Below are 24,936 nucleotides of genomic sequence, written 5' to 3'. Positions count from 1 at the left end.
AAAATGAGAAGTATTGTATATCGTTTACCGATGAAGACGCTCCGGGTATTTATCATCCGCATGATGATGCATTAGTCGTCACCCTCACTATAGCAAATCACAAGGTGTTCCGTATTCTCGTTGATACAGGATCGTTGCGGATGTACTGTTTACTCAAGCATTCGACAAAATGGGCATCGAATGGTCGGCATTACGACCAGTACACACCCCATTGATCGGATTCTCTGGTGGACAAACCCTCCCCGAAGGGGTCATCTCATTGCCACTTATTGCCGAAAATTCCCCGCATCAGGTGACGGTGATGGTCGACTTTTTAATAGTCGACCAACCTTCAGTGTACAATGCCATCCTCAGTCGACCTTCTCTATGTCTTCTCCAAGCTGTAGTGTCAACGTACCATCTCTCCATGAAATTTCCGACCGAGTCGGGAGTAGGAGTCGTCAAAGGTGATCAACAGGATGCAAGGCACTACTAGGCAACAGCCGTAAAAGCTCCGGCCGAGGTAACCATGATCGAATCATTGGACCTTCAGGCCAAGACCCACGAGCGAGGACAATCGGTAGAAGATCTCATCCCGGTATGTCCCTAGAGAAACCCAATATCCACCCCTAGAGAAAGTGGCCCTAATGTTAATTGTGTCTTCACAATGACTTTGAACGTACTTCCAAGAGCGCACCATCATCGTATTAACAGACCTCCCATTGCACCAGGTTCTTTAGAAACTGGAGTCTTCCAGCCGTCTAACGAAGTGGGCAATCGAGCTCAGTGAATTCGACATCCAGTACAAGCCGAGGATAGCCATTAAAGGACAGGCTGTGGCTGACTTCATAGATGAACTCACTCCGTAAACCAATCTGCCTACCGAGCTTGTACATGAATCCGTCGATCCTCTGACTGTTATTATTCCCGCATCATTGCCCGACTCAGCCCCCTGGAACCTTTATATCGACGGCTCATCCAACTGTAAGGCAAGCAGGGCAGGAGTCGTCTTGGAAACTCCCGATCAAACCCACATGCAATATGCCTTAAGACTTAAGATTTCAAGCCTCAAACAATATCACAAAATACAAAGCTCTGTTGCTCGGTCTTCGACTAGCAGCCAGTCTGGGTGTTACTCATCTCAACGTCTTTAGTGACTCGCGGCCGGTCGTCAACCAGGTTACTAGCGTGTATCAAACATGTAAAGAGCAACTGAAAGCATATATGAAGAAAGCCAAAGAGTTGATCGACGGTTTTCAATGATGTACTATCACTCGGATCCCTCAAACAGAAAATACTAAAGCCAACCTATTGGCAAAACTTGCCTCTGCTGATGAGGACGATATACCTAGGTTCGTTCCAATCGAGTACGTCGCTAATCCGAGCATTGACGACCCGCCTAGCTAAACCGTACATTCGATCGATTCAGAACCTACTTGGCTCGATCCGATCGTCCAATATTTCGACAACGAGAAATTGCCTGAAGATCGCGCCGAGGCTCGATGACTGAAAACCCGAGCCTCCCGGTACACCATACTTGACGGGATACTATATAAGAAAGGATTCTTCGCTCATTTGCTATGCTACCTAAATCATGATGAAGCTAATTATGTACTGCGGGAGATCCACGAAGGGATTTGCAGAAATCACTCGGGAGGATGATCGCTTGCACATAAGGTCTTATGACAAGGGTATTATTGGCTGACCATCCAACACGATGGTCGTAAGCTCGTCTAAATTTGCGACATGTGCTAGTGATTCGTGACCATTCCGAGACAGCCACCCGAGGAGCTGACTTTCGCACAGTAGGGAATTGACATCATCGGACTGCTCCCTTAGGGGAAGGGTCAGACCAAATTTGTCATTGTTGCGATGGATTATTTCACTAAGTGGGCCGACGTCGAACCATTAGTCAAGATAACCAAACAAAAGATCACAGACTTTGTCTAGAAAAATATCATCTGCCGATTCGGGATACCTCGGACCGTTATCACTGACAACGGGAAGCAGCTCGACAACAAGCAATACCGAGAGATGTGTGACAATCTCAGAATAAGAAATGTCTACTCGTCCCCCCATCATCCTCTAATGAATGGACAGGTCAAGGCAGTCAACAAGATTATCAAACAGCATCTCCAAACCAAACTCGACCGAGCTAAGGGAGCGTGGGCCGAAGAACTTCCTAAAATATTATGGGCCTACTGAACTACCGCTCGAACAGCCATGGGAGAGACTCCCTTCTCCCTTGCGTACGGATCGGAAGCCATCACTCCGGTCGAGATCGGACTACCTTCTGCTCGAGTCAGTTCGTTTAACGAACAAGACAACGAAGAATTGCTGACTCTCGGACTCGACCTCTTGGAAGAACAACGGGAAAGGGCTTAGCTACGAATGACAGCTCGGCAACGACAAGTAGCTCAGTTTTATAATGCCTGAATCAAGGTTAGAAGATTCCAAGCCGGGGGATATTGTCATGCCATAAACTCAAAAACCAGGCTCACAAAATTTCCTATCGTCGAATCCGGCGCCGACAGCCTCCGTAGAACCCCATTCTCGGCTCCCAGCACTCATTCGCCAGGTTCTGATCCTGGGATGCTACGAGGAGGATTTTCAACATCAGTTTGATTCGTAATAAGCATAACTAAAGGCATAACCCACAAATAACAACAAAAAACTCTATCACATTTTTACTATGATAAAAAACTTTACAAGTACAATAAGCATAAAGGAAAATACAATGATAATGGACAAAAGCTCCAAGATGATCTGCTACGCGCTCTTGCCTCAGTGCTACTGCGGTCCAACATCAACTACATGTAATGGTCGTGCATAAGCTTATAGAAAGCTTAGAGGGTGGTAAAAGTGTGTGCGCAAGGTTGTAATACAATTATGCAGTATCAGAGTAATGCAAAATATGCTAATGAATCCATGAATACCATTAGCCGTACCAAGGCTATGCGATGCAAGGCATGAATAAAGTCGGCCATATCAAGGCCATGCGATGCGAGATGCAACTCAAGCATATAATTCCTCATCTGAGTCCACATATCAATACAGTTCAACTCTGGAATATAACCGGGGTCGAGTACACTCCAAACCGGATTGTTGCCCCATTGCGCGCAATAAGGCTAGTGGAAGAGACCTCACTATCCGCCTGCCAATATCAGGCTCGGCTTGTCGACAGCGGATCCATTCCTCAAGCTGGTCAAACTCAGTCTAGCTTTGGCCCCTCCTCTCGGGCGGGTAAGGCCGCACACCCTTCCAATCGACCACGACATAGTGAAAAGCACGGCCTTCTGGTAATCGGCACTCGGCGCTCATACACCCACTAGGTCTAGATGTTAGAGTAACCTCTTGGTACCATAAGGGTTTAGGGACTTTCACCCAGGGATATCTATAGTACCCCATGTAGAATAAAATTTTCGGTATCCAATCCTGCCAACCACGATACGCCTGTGGAGGCTACGGCCCTGATGTCGTTAGGGCATACAGTAACCATATCACACAATGTAAATGCATGAATCACACTATCTAGTCATGCAGCAATCCTGTGCGTATCGTGTACTCATATAAGGCAACACCACCTATCCGGGAGCCCATAAACAATTTGCCCGAAGGCATATGATATGATCAGTCACTTCTTATATCAAGCATACATATGATGCGTATGATCATGAATCATGGAACTATATTAAACATGTTATATAGTGATGGATGTTGTTCATAACAAAGATGGGCCTAGACGGCCTACAAGTATGGGCCTAACAATGGGCCGTAGGGGGAATTATAATGCGTACATTTAACCAACATTATTCTTACAATGTGGACGTTAAACCATCATTGCTCCCAAGGCACGGCCGCCATAAACATCATTACACAAACCATGGTAGAGTCACACATTGTAATGGACTTGTATACATCCAATTGGGCCTCGACCCATGGGCCTTGGATACAACAAATGGGCCACATAACATAGGCCTTATGTATATCAGGTAGGCCTCAATGGATGGGCCATAATTACATCAAGATGAGCCTAATCATATGTGCCTCATATATATCAAGGTGGGCCTCAATAACAAGCGTCGTATATCACATTGACCTAACCAACTGGTCCCCAAGTACATCACATCGGGCCTAGTCAAATGGGCCGAATCAATGAGCCAACTCAAATGGGCCGAATGTATATCAAATCGAGCCCACCCTTATGTATTTGAGATCCGACATATTCATAAGTTATCATAGAGATGGATGAAATGAAAACAATTATCAACTTAATTGGAAACTACTGTGGCCCTTAGGAGTTTGAACGGTGGATGACACGATCCACTATTTAAATGGTGGGGTCCACTTGAACTTAGATCTGACTCACCCATTTTCCCATGCTGTAAAATGATCTCACAAATGGTTGGACGCATGGATACAATACATGCATCATGGTGGGCCCCACTGTTCAAACAGTGGATGGTTTCGATAAGACACATACATCAATGTGGGCTTGCAGGCTTGCTGCCAACAAAGGGGCAGCTAGATAGCGGCTGTACAGGCAGCTGGCTGCACAAGGAGGGCAAAGGTGGGTCCCACGTATGGCCCACCATCGCGTATATATAATATATAATATATATTATATAATATAATATATAATATATATAATATAATATAATATATATATGATATATCTAACCTCCTTAGTAGTGGGACCCACAGAACTTACTGTCGTCAGATGGCAGTGGGTCCCACCATAAAAAACAAATGTACCGCACGTGTAAAACACATACATCATGCATGGCCAACCACCAGAATGGATGGACGGCTTGTGTAAACCACATACATCATGTGGGCCTGCAACTTGCTGACATCAAGAGAGCAGCCATGTAGCTGCTCCACGTGCAGCCCCTTTTTTTTGTAAGGCAGAGGTGGGTCCCACGTAGGGCCCACTCTCATGTATTATATATAATATATAATATATATAATATATATCATTCACGTAGCTGCTGCTGTGCAGCGTTATTCATTAACAGCGGCCAGAGGTGGGTCCCAGGTAGGGCCCACCCTCATAAATAATATATGATATTATATAATAGTATAATATAATATATTATAGATATGGTCCTCCGAAAAATATTTCTAAACACAAAGGAAGCTGGTGCGAGCACACTGGGACCCAATTGGGAAGGACCCGATGTTGTCTCGAGTACCATCTGACCTGGGACGTATCGGTTAGAAGATCTAACTAGGCAATTACTCCCCCATCCTTGGAATGCGGAGCTTGTAAAAATCTACTATCCCTAGGTCGGCCATTGAGCAATTAATTACATTCATTTATTAGATGAGCAAATAATGAAAAATATGTAAACTGAGTCAAATGAATATGAAAATCGAATATATCCATTCATTAGTGCAAGTTTTACATCGGATTACGTTAGTTCCTACTTTGAAATTACATTGGCAAAATGATAAGGATAATGCAGAAAAAGAGTTGGCCGACATAAGCGATGTCCCCCCTCGGTTACAGATGCTCTCGAGCCCGGCTTGAAGCTTGGTGTGCTTGAAGTGCTTGACATGCTTTGCAATCCAAAATTAGCTTCAAGGTTCACCAGGAACTAACTCAGGAGGAGGCTTGGGTTTAGCTACCGCTGCCACTCAGAGCAACCTCTGGCGCTGCCTCAGGAGCAGCCTCGGAAGCAACTTCAAGATCAGCTGCCACTGCATCAGCAGACCCAGCTGCCTCGGTCTCTGGACCGTCCGACCCAGAGGCACTTTCATCAAACCCCAAAAGATCAAGGTTTGGGAAGGACTGCTTCAACAAGTCCATGCACTTGATGTAACTGTCCTGATACAAGCGATCCCGCTCCTCCAAGTGCTCTAGGGACTCGAGAAAGGCCGCTACGGCGTGGACCTTGGCTTGCTCGATGACAGCCTTAGTTCGGTCCTGAGCCGAGACAACTTTTCTTCAGAAGAAGCGAGGGCCTAACGATCCTGTCGACTCTCCTCCCATGCCTCTTACAATTGCGAGGCCAAACGAGCACTCTCGGCTCTAGTTTCCTCAACAGCCTTCCTGGCGACTCCTAAGTCGTTAGTCATTATGTTGAGTCGAGTCACGACGGCAGCGAATTGTGCTCCCACCTCCCCTACCCGTTTCTTAGCATTGGCCAGATCCGAGCCAACCCTGAGCGCATAAGGGGCGAACTGTAAAAGGAAAATGCAAGGTCAGATCAAGTTTGAAGAAACTGACAGAACAAGTGCAAATTCCAACTCTTACCTCGAGAAGCATCTTCGCCATATGAGAAAGAGTCCGCCTTGGGAGACATGCGAAGAGGGTAGCGAAGTCCTTTTCGCTCCCATGGGAAATCGCCTAGGGGACCATGTCCTTCACAGCCCGTTGGAAGACCAATGCCTCCTGTTAAATCGTCTCCCCTCCTAAGGACTCCCCCATCCTCTGCTCTTCCCTCTATACCAAAACCTGCTCGGCAACAGGTCCTGGCTCAGAAGCTCCCTAGGACTCGAGAGTCACCACATCCGCCACTTCTGCCCCCTCCTCTGATTCGGAAACTATCACGGTCGGGATAGCTAGGCAGTTTGCTCCTTAGCCTTCAAGACCATCTTCGACCTCTTTGGGGGCCGAGGCTCTGACCTCGAAGGGGCCTTCATCTTGGAGGGCGAACGAAGGAAAGGTCGGGCCTCAGTCATCTCTACAACAAAAGCAAGACGAGTTAGATAAAAATCAAAGGGAATGCAAGAGGACAACCAGAAAGTACCTGTCAAAGCCGAGTCTAAACCCAAATCAAGAAGACGCTCTGGTTGGAGAAGTCTTTTCCAAGCCCGTTGCTCCGGACTCAGTGCCTTCAAATCTTTAATCCGAGCTAAAGTACCGACTCCGAGTTTCGGCCTTCGCTCGGGGATATCTGTGAAATACACACAGTCAGACCCAAAGATGTAGAAGGATGAGAAGATAAAGGAAAGGGCGCCGAGTCACCTGCTTGGGAGAACACCCGGGGAACACGAGATTCGATGGGCCCTGGTTCGGCAGTCTCCTAGTGGCCACATGCCCAGAACCATCTATCTCTCTAATACTTGTTGGAGGTAGGAGGGTCGGTTATCAAAGGTCCGCTCTTATTCCGCCAAGCACACGAGAAGTACCAACCAGGCTGCTGCGAGTTCAGTCGTAATTGGAACAGATAGAGGAATTCATAGACGGTCAGTGGGGGCTACTCCATCTCAACCCATAGCACCGCACATCCAAACAAGTACCTTCACCCGTGGGGAACTATCTATCTAGGCGCTATCTGGAGTTGGGAAAGCAAATCCCGAGCTATCCCCTGAAGGGGCAGACGCAGGCCATATTGTAAAGCGACTTAGAAAATAACAACCATCCCAGCAGGAGGGCGGTCGGGTAACTCACTTGGAAGAGGGAGGCAAAGAATGACCGAGTCCGGGACATGGTACCCGGCCCTGATCTTGTCCAGTTCCGCCTCGGTTAAAACCGAGGGAACGGGACCCTTCTGCTCATCTTCAGCCTCCCCTCCCTCGACCACCGACTCAGCAGCATTTGTCGATCTCCGGGCAGAGATCGACTCATTGACACCTTTAGCTACCTCGTCCTCTTCCTTTGTTTCCTCCCCAAGAGGATTAGGCCTGCCAGGGGCAGTCACCAACGACGCCCCTCCGCGAGAGGAAGGACCTACAGAATCAGGGCGCTCCGTCAAAATTCCAGTCGCCCTTTCGGAATGCTAGAAAGCTGCATTGGCGTTTAGAGCCATCTGAGTCAATAGCGAAGGTGATTTTAAAACGTCCCAAAGACGCCTCGCTTCACCTTCATCACTAGAAGCTCCTTCCCGGGGACTAAGGGAACCTTGCATTGCTGCTAAAATTGAAAATGAAAGGGATGGAGGGAGTTAAAAACTCACCGGAGATAGCAAGAATGATGGAGAAAGAGGTGGACGTGGAAGAGAAAATCGAAAACGGAAGTCGAAAATGACGGAGAATGATGAAAATGGTAAAAACAAAAATCGGGAAGGAAAACGTGTGTGCGAAAATGGGAGGAGAGCGTCCCGCTCCCCCTTTTATAGCCATGCCATGTGGCAAGGACATTTAAAGAGGATTCGAGTCGACGACCGCTTCAACTCCCTCGCCCGACACGTGGCGCACTTCGGATGACGCGAGCGCCGTCCTCGCCACATGTCTGGCTCTCATAAGATGGAAAAACGTTCTAACGGATTCTCGCTCGTGCAGTTTCGATCAACGAATCGGCGCGTGTTCTGAAAGATACAGGACTCCTGCGAGCATTAAATGTTCCATCATAAAGTTGGTCCCAACTCAAGCCGACTCAATAACTCTCTACTCCTTAGCATCAACAAAGTTGATACAAGGAGTAGGGGGCTTACTGTTGGGGAAAAATAAGACGAGTCTAAAGACTCGGTTATGGAATGGACCAACTCTACTGACACTGCCCAGGATCCCGAAGCAAGCATGCCAACGCCTAAAGGAGAGACTTGGCTCAGATTATAAGGAATGAATCCCGACCGAGACTTACAAAGTCGAGAGCCATAAGGCAGAATCTATGAGATGCATAAAGTTGACTCGGAAAATGAGGCAGCAATGTCCAAAGAGGCCGATTAAGGCCCAAAGTTCAAAAGTCACCTGACCAACTATTGAACCGACCCATCTTTAGGTCAGTTATAGAGTCGGCTATCGGATTAAGAAAGTACACTGATTACGAATTAGTTTCATCTCATCCGATAAAAGGCAAGTAGCTCTACCCTTTATAGCCGGCTGAAACTCACTCAGCAATGGAGCCAGCTGAGCCCGATTCGAGCAAGGTAGAGACGGTGTAAAGTAAAATACCTTCTCAAAATACCTTCCTGAAGATCTAGTAAAAGGATCCCCGATCCCGAAGATCTCGAAATTAGCTGGAGTCCTAAAACGGATTGATGTCGATCCCCAAGATATAAGGAAAAGAATCCTGGCACGATGGGATCCTCCCCTTCCTAAAAATACAGGAGATTTCCAAGGTGAAAGGTACGCAAAAACTCTCCTTAAAAACCCTTCTAAACGATCTTAGTCATGACTTTAGCATTGGAGGGTCCCCGGCTCTAGCCAGAGTCTCCTTTGTCTCCTTCTTGTGCAGGTAAAAGGTCGCGGGAGGACGTACCGGATTTTTGCATCAACAATATATATATATATATATATATATATATATAGAGAGAGAGAGAGAGAGAGAGAGAGAGAGAGAGAGAGAGAGAGAGAGAAGGTTCTATGAGCTCATTGGAACTTCCAATGAGGTCGAGCTGTGTGGGCCCCACCATGATGTATGTCGAAACTTTCATCATGTCGAAACTTTTATACACACACTACTCTTTCTCTCACTTTTTTTTTTACATTTTCCTTTCCTTATCCAACCAACTGTGCCTAAGCTTCTATCTCTCTCTTTCAAGAGTAGTATACTGCTATCTAAATCTATTCTTTGATTTTATTTTATTTTTATAATTGTTTGAAAATATAAAATTTTGAGATCTTGAATATTTGATTCGAGGGTTGGGTTGGAACTGGATTGGGTTGGGTTGGGTTGGGTTGGATTGAGCCGGGAGTAAGTTCACCTTGACCCGATGTACTAACCTATCTCGAGCTTGCCTCAAAAAGTTTGTCAAACAAGACAAGCTCTAATGGTGAACTTAAGGGTGAGCTCAAATTCAAAGAAAGCACGGATGAGTCAAGCCAAGCTTGGCCCACCTCCACTCAATCGGTTTACTGTACAACCCTAGCTAGGAATAAGGAATATCTATACTCAGGTACTTAGAATGTGTGCATGTGGCGTGCATTAACTCAAAATAAACCATGCAAAACATTTGACTCACTTTATTCCATTGCATATCAAGTAAAAAGAGGTCTGCCACCTGCCAAGCTGCTCATATATACGATAGGTCCCACTTGCAGCTAAAAAAAATGACCAGTTATCCACGCTAACAGGAAGCGGATTGGATACTGAGTAACTGAGTAGGCTGAGCCTACTGAGTAAACTCCACGGGGAACCATGTGATTTATGTATTTCATCCACTTTGTTCATCCATTTTATCATATAATTTTAGAGCTTGAGCCCAAAAATGATGCATATGAAAAGTTAATTGGACCACTCCACTAGAAACAGTGTGAATTGAACGTCCTTTGCTGAAAAATTCCTGAGGGCCATAGAAGTTTTGGATCAAACTGATACGTGTGTTTTCCCTTCATCCATGTCTGTGTGATCTTATGAATATGTTGGATGACAAATAAACATCGCTGGAGGCCCTGAGAAGGTTTCAACAGTGGAGATCATTACTCTATTGTTTCTTCTAGTGTGGTCCACTTGAGCTTTGGATATGCTTCAATTTTGGGCTCCACCCTTAAAATGAGCTGAAAAAATGGATGAACAGCATGGATAAACCACATAAATTAGCAGTAGGACCAACGGAGTTTACTTAGTGTGATTAATAGTACTAAGTAACTCAGTACGCAATCCGACTTCCATTTGACGTAGATGTGTGGCCCACTGGATGGCCGAGCTTTGGACATGGTGGGAATCCCTATCCACATTTACAGCAGGATGCGGCAGGAAACCTAGTTTGAACGTGGATAGAATTCAAATCCACCACCAGTGTATCGTTGAAGACCTTGTTAGCAATCAATGAGAAGATAGGAGTTATGCTGAGTTTACGACTCGTAAGTATAGCTTACAAATCGGTAAGATTCCAATTCCCAATGAAATTAGGTATCTTTGTCAACTGGCTACCAGATGCCCACCTGAAATCCAATCGGATTTTCCATCATAAATATTAATAAATTAAGGGATCAGAAATGATAAACATGCCATATAAGTAACTAAAATTGAACTGTCTGAAATTATGGGGCCCACAGTAAATGAGTCGTAACTCCAAAATCATATGGATCCAACAATCCTAAGCTCTGGATAATGGGCATTAGTGATCTGTTTAATTCAGACAATTATGAATTTTTTTTCCATTTTAATGCCCATTAAGAGCAATTGAAGTTGGGGGCCTATGATTCTTCATATAATCATAAGTTCTTACCAGATCTTTATGTTTCTCAACTTAGCAAATGTTGAAGGAATCTCACCACTTAGCCCGATGCCACTCATGTATCTGTGAAAAAACAGGCATAGATCATCAATCCAATTGTAGATGCTTCTTGTGTGATTAACAGCTAGAGGAATGCTCAAACCATCTCAACAGAAGTTCAGTCTGACATATGCATACACCATGATTTCTGTACCACTTGCTTATAGAAAACCAAATAAAAATAAAGATTATTATTTATTTATTTATTATTATTATTATTTTCAAAAACTAGAGTCCACATGATAGGTTGGAAATAAGTCATTGACCAGACAATAACTAATGGTCCAACTGGTTGGACTAGAAAATTAGAATGAAAAAGAAGAAAATAAGATTATCACATAATGATTACTATCAAGTTGGGTGGAAATTTTGAAATTCTAAACACATCATATGGCATTTCTTAAAAAGAATAATTAAATACAATTAGAAAAACAAAGTCAAAACTTACAGTTCTTGCAAACTTGACAAATTCCCCAGCTCAGGTGGGAGCAAACCGTTGAAGCCATTGGAGCTTATATCCCTGAAAATGAATAAATAATTATTTGTTGTCGTCTATCAGTGGCTAAAAATTGTTGTTATGGTGTGCCACTATTAAAGAGTGGATGGAAATGATTTTAGTACAAGGCTATCCTCATGGTGCAGCCAACCTATTGGAATGGTTGGATGTCACACTGACATTATAGGTTGCAACTTAATTCAGTAGGTGGACAGTAATTTATAGTCCAATTGATTCGAACTGGAAAACTTCTCAAAAAGTAAAAACAGAAAATAAAACTGCCGCATATGAGTTACAACTAAGTTGGTTGGAAAATTCAAAATTCTAAACATATCCTCGGCATTTCTGAAGAAGAATAATTAAATAGAATTATTAAAAAAAAAAAAAAAAAAAACAGTTGTTGCAGCCTTGACAGATTCCCCAGCTCGGGTGGGAGCAAACCCTTGAAGCCAGCTCTACTTATATCCCTGAAAAAAATTAATTAATTATATTTTGTTATTTATCAATTGCTAAAATTTATTGTTTCAGTCTGGCCCACCTAGTGAGTGCATGAGGATGATTTTCATGCAAGGCAATCCTCACCTATTAGGAGGATTGAATGTCATTAGGACATGATAATAACTTATTGTCCAACTAGGTGAACTTGAAACCTACTTGAAAAGAAAAGGAAAAAAAAGTAAATTACTGTATAATAACTACTACTAAGTTGGTTGGCAAATTCAAAATTCAAAAACATCATATGGTATTTCTAAAGAAAAATAATTAAATAGAACCAACAAAAAAAAAAAAAAAAGAAGAAAAGAAGCCAAAACTAACTGTTGTTGGTAACCTCTGAACATATTGTAGCTTTAATATTTTTGAAAATAAATAACTAATTAGATTTTGTTATTACCAATGCTAAAAATTGTTTTTGGTCTAGCCCACCTAATGAATCAATGGGAATGATTTTGGTACAAGGCTATCCTCCAGCCAACCTCATAGTAAGGTTGGATGTTATAAGGACATGATGAGATCGAAAATCATTGGGTAGACAATATAGCTTATTGTCTAACTGGTAGGACTTAAACCTTCTCAAAAAGAAAAAGAAGAAAACAAAAAACGATGCCTATTAATAACTATGAAGTTGGATGGAAAATTAAAATTTCCAAACATATCCATGGGACTTCTAAAAAGAATAAATAAATAAATAACAGAACTTACAAGTACTCAAGATTTGGCAAAGTCCCTATTTCATGTGGGAGCGAACCATTGAAGTTATTGTAGCTTATATCCCTGCAAATGAATAATTAATTATGCTTTGTTATTTATCAATGGCTAAAAATTATGGTTATTTATCAAGTTGGAGCAAACCAGAATAGTTATTTGGCTTGTAGCCTTAAAAGTTAATAATTATTTATTTAATCCTAATAATAATTGGAAACCCTGCAGTAACCTTCGTCATTTTTCTATCATCTAAGAAGTGAAGGTGCAGCTGGAAATACGCTTACTTGCGGTGAAGCGAAACCTTTCCTGTCAACATGCCACTTGTGTAGAAAATCCGTACCATGCCAATGTTAGGTCCCATGATGAAGATCATCTAGCTTCGAAAATCATGCTGCTCCGATCATTAAATTGGCCATGCCTGAATATTGATTCAGACCATCGGTTATCTACTCAGTCCAACAGTGCGACCCATCTAGTGAAAGGTTTGGCCTGATTTTCGTGCTAGGTGTATCTACGGTGGGGCCTACAAGTTTGAATGGTTTAGATTTGCCCACAGAAGTGGCATCTTGGCAGGAATGATGTGGCTTCACGACAAGATGTGCCCCACTACCTGAACGATTCAGACCGTTCATGTTGAAGTTTCCACGGTGGTATCTCAAGTTCCGATAAATGGTTATGAACTTCCGATCACTGACGGTGGTCTGATATACGGTACAGATTCCATGGACTATAATTTAATCATGTGAACTACTGAATGGTTGTGAAAGGATGACCAGCCTCATCCATTGCAGACATGCCCAACCATGGTTTTGATCATCCACACATGTATGGAGCCTTGTCCATCTCTACACGACCGCAGCTTTGAGTATGGCACAGGTGCTCAGATCTGAGCTTTCCATAATGTGAGCCTCACTGATTACATTTTTTAGCTCAAAGTGGGCCATGGTGTAGAAAACAAATTTATAGCTAAAGCATTTTTTTTTCCAGCCATCCATTTGTTGCGTAACTACCCCAACGGCGAAAAGGCCTGATTTTTAGACCAGGAGATCTACACAAAGTCATCAGCCGACCAAATACCGGGATCCTACACCGTATGCCACTGTAGGATATGCGATTGCATATAGATGGATAAGATTTGTGTTGTTCATTTGACGTCCCATAGAGATCAATCGTGATATTCCAAATGATGCTGGACAGATAATCCTAACCATCCAACGGGAGGCTACAAATTGACGGTCAGAAAGAAACTGGTCCGATTTTCATATTCGACGGTTGGAAAATTAGATATGATTTTCCCCTCAAGTGAGTTTTGGTGTATGAGCCATCCAAAAGGGGTCCATGATTAGGACGGTCTGCAGATGATTTATATATAAAAGACACGTTGCGTTGGGTGCATCCTAGCCACAAATTGAAGGAATTGGTGGACTTCTATTTATAACTGTCCATTACCATCCTCGAAAGTCCTTGAAATCAATGGCCAGGGTCATCCTGACTGGTGCGGTACTTTTTGGTGCGCCAAATTCCCTACCAGGCCCAACAGATCAACCATTGGACTTATCACCGTGTATGAAGGTGTAAATCTTTATAAGATACAACTGGTTGCACCGGATACAAATTACTGTAATAGTTAGCTGCCATTAGGAAAGTGGTGGTGACTTATCCACCTACTATGTGGCACTCATGTGCAGCTATCCAGACCATCGAAATTGAGGAAAAACTTTGAATGAGAGCATATATCTAAAATAGAGCTGATCAAGTTATTCTAACAGTGCAATTGATGCTTTATCAGATGAACGGTTACAAGTAAATTAACGTGAGTTCCAAATTTGAAGGGAAAAATCAGTCGGCTCCGGACCATCGAAAAATCAGATGATCCATGAATGTTTCAGAGGTTTGGGTGAAATTAATTAGTGATCCAGATTGCCTAACAGCAACAGCAGATATTTTGCTGGGAGAGAAATTTGATACTTACAGGTGGCGCAGGTGCCTAAATTTACCGATAAATGATGGCAGGGAGCCCTCCATTCTACCATCTGACAGAGTCCTGCGATACGTAGAAAACACTCGGTGACACATGACACGTGTACAATACCAAAACCATTTCGTAGATTCCACACATTAAACTAACAAAGCTTTACCTCTAAATTAATGGGCCACACATGTGCGTTGAATGTTTACCATCGGTCAGTTTCCCTGGCCATCCGATTCTTTTTTACATGTGTAAACCACTCTATGATTAGATCCATTGAATTCCCGGGCCAATAACATAGTAGGCCTGAGCTTAGGACTTAGGAGGACGATGATTAAAAAATTTAGCCTGGGCTTGCATGTAAATAGGCTGAGCCCACTGTCAGGCGTGACCGGAACAGTTTGGAATCCGGGCCTAAGCCAACCCAAGATCCGCCGGTGACCATCCCTGGCTCATCCTTTTCAGATATTAAGACCAATGAACTTAACCCTACCCAGTCCAATAACTAACCGGCCAATCTTTTAAATGAATCAGAAGAGACAAATGCGTCTCGGTCTGACCCATCCAGTTCTACACCATGAGTCACCCCTCACTGGTGAGAGTCAGGTAAATTCACTCCAAACTTGGGTGAGTCACGACTCGACTCGAGACCAGATGGCACAGTAGGTAGTCGGTCCGATACTTTCTCTGCGACATTGTGATCACCCATACTCAGCCACCTAGAATGTGTACACGTGGCATGTATTAACTCAAAGAAAATGGCCAAAAATAAAGACCCAGTGAAGATAATTTCTTCTTTTTGGATTGATTGAATGATCATAACCTTTGATTAATGAATACTTTTCCTTAGAATTCAGACCATTGAATGACTTTCATTTCAGCTCTGCATCAAATATCCACCAAGCGGCCACTCAAGAAGTTTAAAATGCCTAAGTTTTGATCCAAAATCCATTTAAACTGGGTCCTAATATTTGGACGGTTAATCTTAGTTACTCATACTCCAGTTTTACAAAATCTTAATGCCTGAGTTTAAACTACAGCATTCTGCCAGAGCATCAAACCGTTTCTCAAGCAAGTACCCAAGTAATAACAACCGAAAAAAAGGATGGAAAATCGGTACAAATTTGTAAGGTATGTCAGGTTCAGGACTTCTTCCGGAATTACCCGCCGTCTCCCTGTCGAGTACCCTTGCACACTCCTGAAAGTAAGAAGTGTAAATATAAGTATGGGCCAAAGGAATACCTGAACTGGTAGTCCGATAACCCTTTAAGCACATGTAGCATATATCCTTAATGATCCAAGCCATTCATCTGGTGGTTCCCTCTATGGATGAGCCATCAAATTGATCAGGAAATCCTAAACAGGCAAGACCCACCAGATGGTCCACTTGATTAATCATATTTTCGTACCAAGTTGGCATATCTGAGAGTGTGCACGTACATTACGGTTATGTGGCAGGTGCCGCCACCGTTGGATAGGCAATCACATTTGATCCCAGGGTTACTGATTCTTGATGAATTGACGGCAGTCCCACTACATGGGTGTCCACTTATGTTCCAGTCATCAGAAGTATCAGAAAGACCCCAATATTGGAAAATGGCATTAAGAGCCCTCTCTGTCCACACACAGGGAAAAAAAACAAAAAACAAAAATTATTATAATAAGCCATGGGGGCCATCAAACGGCTGTTGAGTCGGAGATAATTTGGGAAAGGAGTTGAAACAACCATATGTTCCAACTGTAGGGCTCACCTGTGATGTGCATGTAGAACAGAGAATGTGTATCTGGTGCAACTCCTCGTGGGCACTACACGTCCCAGGAATCATCCACAACAAAAACTCAGCTGGGATATGGGAGGGGGAATGCACAATCACCCCTAAAACCTACCTTTTCATTTGTTGTAGCCCATCTAAATTTAAGAATAGGTTGGTATCTGTATTATCCCTTCATCTTAGTAGGATTCACATGATGACTAGGTTGGATGACATACAAACAACATCCTCCACCCCACATTCCATTTGGCAAGCATCCCCATTGTCCCCCATTATTCCCTTTGTTGTGGCCCACCTGAGTCATGGATCAGGCTGAATTTTGTAAATAAGCCTACAGTTGGGGGCTGCATATAATGGATTGGTTGGACAGCACTCGCACATAATAGTGAGTCCCATAATTTGGAACTTATGGTAACTAATGTTCCACAGCATGATATCATTACCGGAACACAATTAAATGATAATCAGGTTGATATGTTCCAATGGGGTGTTTTTTTTGTCCAATCAATGGCGGGACCTCATATGCACCGTTTGTATATTTTCCCGGAAGTGGATTGGCTGGTGTACCACACACCTGCTATATAGCTGGTGTATTGACGTAAGCAAGTTCTTTCGGTCCATCATGAGATATTTGTTTTTCCTATTCATCCAGGTATTTTTGAGCTTAAGACCTGATTGGATAGAAAATAAACGTTATTTTGGGCCCTTTAATGTTTTAACAGTGAGAATCATGCATTATCCCTGCAGAAACTCTATGGATCCCACTGCATTTTATCCACTCCAGATATCCAATTTATCAGATAATTTTAGATCATTATCCCTAAAATTAAAAATATCCAAATCTCAAGTGGCCCACACCACTAGAAATAGTGTGAATTTAACGTTTACCTTTGAAAAGTTCTTGAGGGTCACAGAAATTTTATATCAAGCTGATATATGTATCTTCACTTTATCCATGTCTTTGTGATCTTATGAACCAATTGGATGACAAATAAACATTACTGGAGGCCTTAGAAAGGTTTCAACGGTGGAAATCAATAGTTCCACTGTTCCTGTGGTATGGTCCACTTGAGCTTTGGCTATGCTCCAATTTTGAGTTCAACCCCTAAAATGATATGGAAAAAAACTGATGTACAGCGTGGATAAACCACATGCATTCACAATGGACCTAACAGAGTTTACTTGGTACGATGACAGCATACTGAATAACTTAGTATGCAATCCGATTTCTATCCCTGCTGTTATTTGTGGTGTGGTCCAGTTGAGCATTTTATATGAGTAGCCTCATTCTCTAAAATGATCTCAAAATATAGATGAACGGTGTGGATATAATAAATACATCATTTTGGGGGCTATATAACTTTGATCTCCTTTGAGCCGTTCGTCCAACTCGGAGCTCGAGGACCGTCTGTGGCCGTCTTCACACGACACCAAGTACACCAGCCATTACGCTTCCTATTTTCCCCGCTGGTACGGTTGCTGATGAGAAAGGGTAGCGGATTGCGTATCGAGTAACTACTTCGAAAACTCAGTGGGTCCATGTCTGTGTGATCTTATGAACAGGCAGGATGACAAATAACCATTACTGTGCGCCCGATCAAGGTTTCAACGGTAGAAATTATTATTCCCCGTGTTACCTGTGGTGTGGTCCACTTGAGGTTTGGATATGTTTCAATTTTAACCTCAACCCCAAAAATGATATGGAAAATAACTGATGGACAGCGAGGATAAACTACATACCTTCATGGTGGGCTCAACTGAGTTTACTCAGTACGATAAGATCTTACCGAGTAACTCAGTCCGCAGTCCGATTTCATGATAAAGGCTCAACTGGTATACCTCCTGCTCATCAGCCCGTGCATGATTCTATAAATGCTGAGCCATGGTTCAATGATCAAGACCGTCCATCAAGTATCATGAACAGTGGATGGGAGATGTCCTACAAATCTCTAAGATTGTAAATCCAATTCCATGGATGGCTTGGATAGCATGCCCATGTGCCACTTTGGCTCATGTGGTTGTGAGTACTTGAGATTCCTCGCACATGCGCGTGGACCATAATATCAGCTCACGTGGGTGGGCCACAGTCCAATTGAACAGCTCCATTGCGCCATGTCAGCATCATAGAGGCGGAAGGTATGCAGTCCACAGCTTTATTTTGGACTTGGGTAGGCCACACGATTTGTTTGATTAAGATAATGGAAAGAAAATTTGAAAAGCCCAGTCACGCTCACCCACGTGATAATTGACCATTTTTATTTTTTGGTATCTCATTCACCGTACATTGTGTCCATATTTTCCCATCTGGACCATTCAATTCTTGGGTCCCACTTCGATTTAAAATTGGTCGAAATTAGAGCTGATCAAACCAACTTTATCATCTTGTTTTTCTAGATGAATTTGGACCGTTGATGTTTTATTTCCACTCATCCATTTGATTTCCACCAATTGGATCATTGGGACAATTCAAGTAATTATTGCAATCCAATCCTATAATGCATCCAAACGCAGCCTAAGCATCTCTCCCCGAACACATGGATGTGATCACTTGCGATTTCGTGGACACCCAAATATGCCAAAGACGATACTTTTATCTTCCGGTATACGTTTGTACATACCATATGGACTGAATTGGATATGCAAATCCGATCGCCTCACCATGATATATGTGTTTTATCCACACCGTCCATCTATTTTTCCACGTCATTTTATGATATTAGCTAAAAATTGAGATAGATCCAAATCTTTAATAGACTATATACCACAATAAAATAGTGGTAATTCGATGCTCACCATAAAAAAAAACTCCCGGGGCTCACTATTACGTTTATTTAGCATCTGTTGACTAGGTCACACAGACCTAGACGAAGGGCAAACACAAATATCAACTTGATTAGACCCTTCTATGCCCAAGAAAGTTTTCAACGGATTGTTTTTTATCATGTGGCCAACGTGAGTCTTAGATCTGCTTCATTTTTTAGCCTCATGTCATAACATGATCTATAAAAATGGATGGACGGAGTGGATTTCTCACAAACATCACGGTGAAGTCCACCTAAATTCGGGCACGAAATTCCAGTTGACGCCTTTGGTCGGAATGGGCATCTGATTTTAGTAGAAGCGGATTTTGTGGTGCGCTAGATACCACCTCGGTGATGTGTTGGCGTCACTAAGTTATGGGGTCACAAGGAGCTGCCCACCTGAGAAGTTGCAAGGAGCAAATATTTCGTGGACCACACCACAAGAGTTTTATATCAAGATCCAACAAATGAAGTAAATACAAATCTTATGTGGACCACGTCACGGGAAAAAGTGGTGATTGAATACCCACCATTAAAAACATCTTGGGAAGTAATGTTTATTTTCCATCCAACCTGTTAGTAAGGTCACAAAGACTGGGACAAAGGGACCACACAAATATCAGCTTGATCCAAAACTTTCATGGCCCATGAGAAGTTTTTAATGGTTAATGACCACCATTTCATGTGGTTTAGTCCACCTAAGATTTGGATTACTTCATTTTTGGGATCATGTCATAAAATGAGTTATCAAAATGGAAGAACAATGTGAATGTAAATAAAATAAATAATGGTGGGACCACAGTTAGAGAATTAGCAAATGTATCAAATTAACATATTTCAGACATTTGTTAACAAACAGATTGTTTCGAATTCAATACTTAATTTGTAGACTTTAGCTCTCTTTTGGATAGTTATCAGATAGGTTTTCAGACTTTAAATTCAGATTTCAAACTTTAGATTAAACCAAAAAGAAAAAAAAAAGCCTTAAGCATTATTTTGGTATTAAAAAAAATATATATACGAAAAAGAAATGTTAGATTCCACCGCTATGCATGTGGTGTATAGAAGATACAAAACATCTATCTGGTGGCCCACAGCATCGATGGGCCTCAGCCCAAGAAATTGCACCACCCACTTGATCTACAAACAAATGGTCACAGGCAAAAAATGATGAAAAATGATAGGCAACTGGGTAAAAGTGCAATCCCCAGATACTTACAGTTGTCCAATTGAGACAACTTTTGGTCCATGGCTCATATATAGTACAAACCAGAAGATGGATGGTCGTGATTGCATTTTGCTCCATCTGACGCCTTGACGCATGGGAAAAAAATAATAATTCAATTTCAATTTGATTGCCTTCAGGTCATCTAAGCCATATTCCAATTAATTGGAGTTGACTACCTGATGTATCCTGTTCAGCACAGGATTCATAAGAAATGCCAGCAGCCAACCTAAGAGAAGCCTGGTCCTTTTTCTAGGTTTGAGACCAGCAGCAAGAGCCAAGGCTCCCAGTGGCTGAGTTCTCAGATAATTCACATTTCTACTTCATTAAGTAAAAGAAAATATATCAAAACAAAGTGACACTTGGTTTCAATCAAATGATTCAGAACAACAGAAAATAGAGATCGTGTTAAAATGAAACTTTAAATTTTCATGATAGAGATTGAAATTCTAAGGATGCATACCTTCATCTGGGTCTGTTGTTGCATTAGCTGCATCTTTAGCTTTGCATCTCTCCACCAAACACAAGAGGTGTATGCACCAAAAGCAAAAGGCAAGCAGTGTATGAGATGGAGATTTTGGCATGGACCTTTTCATCATTCCAGGCATTGGTGTACTGTAGCTATAGAACTTAAAATCCCAGAATCCTTTAATATATAGATGTGTTTTTACTTTTATTACAAGAGTCACCTCCTACAATATCTTTCTTTTAACCCTTGTTATTTCTGTGTTAGAACAATTCCACGTGCTCACCCGTTTATTTAGTAGCTGATAGTACTATCCTTTTCTTACTTGACCTCGTGAACTCTTAACTCCAGCCGTTTATTTAGTAGCTGGTAGTAGCCTCTTTTCTTACCTAACCTCATGAACTCTACTTTAATTACTCTTCCGTGAGTCTATTGATGAGGCCATCTTACTAGCTGTTGGCTTTGAATCGACTAAGGAGTGTCCACTAATGACTAAGACAGGGTAAGAAGGGAGACTTCCGGTAATAAAGACATTTCCTTCCTTCTTTTTTTTTCTTTCTCGTGATCTCATCTGATTAAATGGAGACGAACTTCATGCTGCAGTGGGACATGGGCACTGAGAAACTGTACCTATAGCATGAAAGTAACTCAACTTAAACTGTCGAGATGTAGGTCATCACTTTATATGAATTGTAAGCTGTGCCCATGAACCAGAGGTCGAGACTTAAAATTAAAATAAAAAATAAAAATAGAAAATAGAAAATAAAGAAATGAAGAAATGAAGAAGAAAAAGAAAGAAATAACCAATGGTCTGGATTCGGCAACAAGTGCCCATGAACCAGAGGTTAATACTATTAAAACAATATGATAGTTGGGATGATGGCATATCTTGGACAGTATCACTTGATTTAATGTATACCAGGTGTACATTTTCTGAGTGCCTGCTTATAACCATCATAGTCGGCTGGAGTATCAAACGCCTCTTAATCAAATGGAAACTCATGTGTAAATAAATGGACATTAAAAGAAATCGACCAACAATTCACCTTCAAAATGCATGTGTTGCCCGCTGGATGAGCATATTGGCTAGATTTTACCTCGGGCCTAGGTGAGCAGCGGATAGAGTCTCTCACGCGTGTTTTTCCACAACACATGTGAGCAGCGAGTAGCATGGCATCTTTGTTGCGCATGTAGATGATTGCCATGACGATTGCAAATGGACGGTTGAAGAAATGAAAATATTGGGCCGCACCATATTTCAACAGCCTCGGAAAGGGTTTTTTTTTTTTTTTTTTCAAAAAGGCGAAGAATGTATTGATAAACTTTCTTTACAACGAAAATCCTTCGGGAGCCCTCGGACAAAACAGGGGCGCTATCGTAAAGGCTGCCACAAAAGGCCACCAAAAAGAAGGAAAACTGTATAACTAGTGATGGTTAGATCGAACTGAACCTAACCCAACTTTGTCTAGGAACAGAATGCCACGAACTTGGGGAGGGAGACCCTCAACGTGATCTGAAGCAATAGCCTTCTGCTCTTTGTTGCCCTCCCTCGCCATGCCGTCAGCCGGGTCATCCCTTCCCTTTGGATATGCGCAAACTGAATGGAAGCGAGGTTTCCCAACTTTTTGATTCTCGAGACCCAAGGTAACCAATGCCAAGACACCTTGGACGTCCTTGAGAGAAGGATTCCCTTCCCTTTGGATATGCGCAAACTAAATGGAAGCGAGGTTTCCCAACTTTTTTATTCTTGAGACCCAAGGTAACCAATGCCAGGACGCCTTGGTCGTCCCCGAGAGAAGGGCCACCGCTACCTTCGAGTCAGTTTCAACCTCAATACAGACATGCCCTCTTTCCAAACAGAGCAAAATATTGGGACGTCGAAGGGGTGCTCAGGAGTTATTTCTACCAGACCCAGATTGCATATTGACACTCTCAGTAGCTACTCACTACTGGATGGTGTTGTGAACCCCACCATGATGTATGTGTTTTATATATGCTATCAATCCATCCATCCATTTTTCCCTATCATTTTAGGGCCTGAACCCAAAACTGAAACAGATCTAAATCTCATGTGGAACGCACACAAAAAATGACGATTTAACGCCACCATTAAAAACTTATTGAGGGCTGCAAAAGTTTTGGATTAAGCTTATATTTATGTTTTCCCTTCATGTGGGACTATGTGACTTAATCAACAAGTTTGATGGCAAATAAATATTACAATAGGACTTGGGAAGTTTTTAATGATGGGCCTTCAATCACCACCGTTTTCTGTGGTGTGGTCCACTTAGATTTGAATCCACCTCATTTTTCAGTTCATGCTCTAAAATAATGATCCAAAATTGATGAACAAAGTGGATAAAACACATACATCATGGTTGGACCCACAGAGTAACATCCAATAATGTCAGTATGCAATCTATATTCATTTCTAGTAATGATTGAAGAACTTGTTTTTCTCCCATTCGATTAGCGATCTACCTGCAATCAGATCCTTCATCGGATGATGATTGAAGGCAAGTGTTGAATCACACTTATAATTTAGCGCTTCAATAGCTTCTATTCCAAATTTTGCAAGCTTGTATGCTTGTTTAGGTTTTTCGACAATTTTCCCTAAACCCTAACACTTGAAGCCTTAAGTCCAGCATGAAGGAAAGTGCTGTCTAACGCTATTCTTCTTGATGAAGTTGTCCAACTTCTTGGGGTCCACTTGGCCTCGAAGTGTGTTTGCTGCATCGCTTCTTCCTCCCAGGGCCATTCTTCCTAGTCCCTACATCTTTTGTTCCTTTCAAGTACCCTGGCGACTTCATTCTGGGATTATTTTGGCAGGATTTCTGGAGTGGCTGCTCTCATGGTTAATTCAGTTGAGGCTAGGCTGAATTGTTAGTGGTTAGTTCCGTCCTTGGATGGTATGGTCTCTACCCTTCAGAAGTTGGCTCCGTGCATCATTCTATGGGAAATTTGGAAGTCAAGGAACTCTGCAAAATATGATGGAAAGGCCCTTTCTATTGATAAGTTGACCACTAATATTAAGCGGTGGTTGAATTATATCATCCAGCAGCTATCCCCCGCCCCCCCCCAAAAAAAAAAAAAAATGCCCTTCAATCATCAAATGGTCTAAGCCCAGCTCCTGGTGGACCAAAGTGAATGTTGACAGGTCTACTAGGGGGAACCCAGGTGCGTCAGTTGGCAGAGGGGACAAGGGTGAGTTCCTTTTCTCCTTCTCGTCTGTCTATGGGATCGGATCGAGTGTTAGTGCCGAGCTCCGGGCGATCTATGACGGGCTTTCAATTAGTTTTAATTTGAGCTATTCTAATGTGGTGGTGGAATCTGACTCCCACCTGGTGATTTCGTTCCTAGACGGGAGCGCCCATCCATGTTGGAAATAGGAGTCCTGGTTGGCCAGAATCAAGAGGTTCAAGATTAAAGGCTAGGTGGAATTCGTCCACATCTTCAGGGAAGGCAACGCTTTGGCCAATGGGATGGCCTGTATGGGCAGTGAGTCTCAGCGTTACTCCCTGTTTTGAAACCCCTCGGATCTTCCCTCCCATCTTCGCGGTTTGCTCTTCCTGGACAAGGCGGGTCTAGGAGCTCTTAGGTTTGCCCTGGGCGTTGGTTCTTAGCGCCAAGCCCGCGGTGTCTCATTTGGCTCCGTTTCTATTTAGCTGTTGTGTAGTCCTCTCCTTTTATTTTCTTGCCTCTATGATGGTCGGCCTCCCTGGGTCCTTTCTTGGGCAATCCTGGTAGCCCCGAATTTGAATTTCAAAAATTTTCTGGGGTGGAGGATAGGCCGTTGGAGTGCTGTCTAGTCGCTTTTGTGGGGGGTCTTTCGGTGCCATTTTCCTCTGCTATGTGGGGGTCTTACGGTGTCATTTTCTTCTGCTATTTCAGTTTTCTGGTGGAGGTGCTCGCTGATG

At 42.7% G+C, this 24,936-nt stretch overlaps 1 protein-coding gene across 18 annotated transcripts in view; it reads right to left on the bottom strand.

Moving 5' to 3' along the window:
- Window positions 1-21,338, bottom strand: part of LOC131220937 (probable LRR receptor-like serine/threonine-protein kinase At1g56130) — a 129,309-nt gene extending 107,971 nt beyond the window's left edge. For 3 of the 18 annotated variants that reach the window (XM_058215885.1, XM_058215888.1, XM_058215902.1), the window contains exons 1-9: window positions 21,017-21,336; window positions 16,196-16,370; window positions 15,876-15,953; window positions 14,759-14,830; window positions 12,784-12,855; window positions 11,979-12,050; window positions 11,536-11,607; window positions 11,040-11,111; window positions 10,687-10,752 (exon numbers count right to left, since the gene is read on the bottom strand). In XM_058215885.1, the coding sequence (XP_058071868.1) occupies window positions 10,687-10,752; window positions 11,040-11,111; window positions 11,536-11,607; window positions 11,979-12,050; window positions 12,784-12,855; window positions 14,759-14,830; window positions 15,876-15,953; window positions 16,196-16,370; window positions 21,017-21,161 (824 nt within the window). In that variant the 5' untranslated portion in view covers window positions 21,162-21,336. Of the gene's footprint in view, window positions 1-10,686; window positions 10,753-11,039; window positions 11,112-11,535; window positions 11,608-11,978; window positions 12,051-12,783; window positions 12,856-14,758; window positions 14,831-15,875; window positions 15,954-16,195; window positions 16,371-21,016 lie in introns of all 18 variants that reach the window. The other 15 variants (XM_058215883.1, XM_058215896.1, XM_058215897.1 and 12 more) reach the window with 11 other exon arrangements.
- Window positions 21,339-24,936: the final 3,598 nt, after the last annotated feature.

The sequence above is a fragment of the Magnolia sinica genome, chromosome 12 (assembly GCF_029962835.1).
Source record: "Magnolia sinica isolate HGM2019 chromosome 12, MsV1, whole genome shotgun sequence".
Taxonomy (NCBI): domain Eukaryota; kingdom Viridiplantae; phylum Streptophyta; class Magnoliopsida; order Magnoliales; family Magnoliaceae; genus Magnolia; species Magnolia sinica.
Note: the sequence above shows the minus strand (reverse complement) of the source record. Positions and strands in the feature narration are given on the sequence as shown.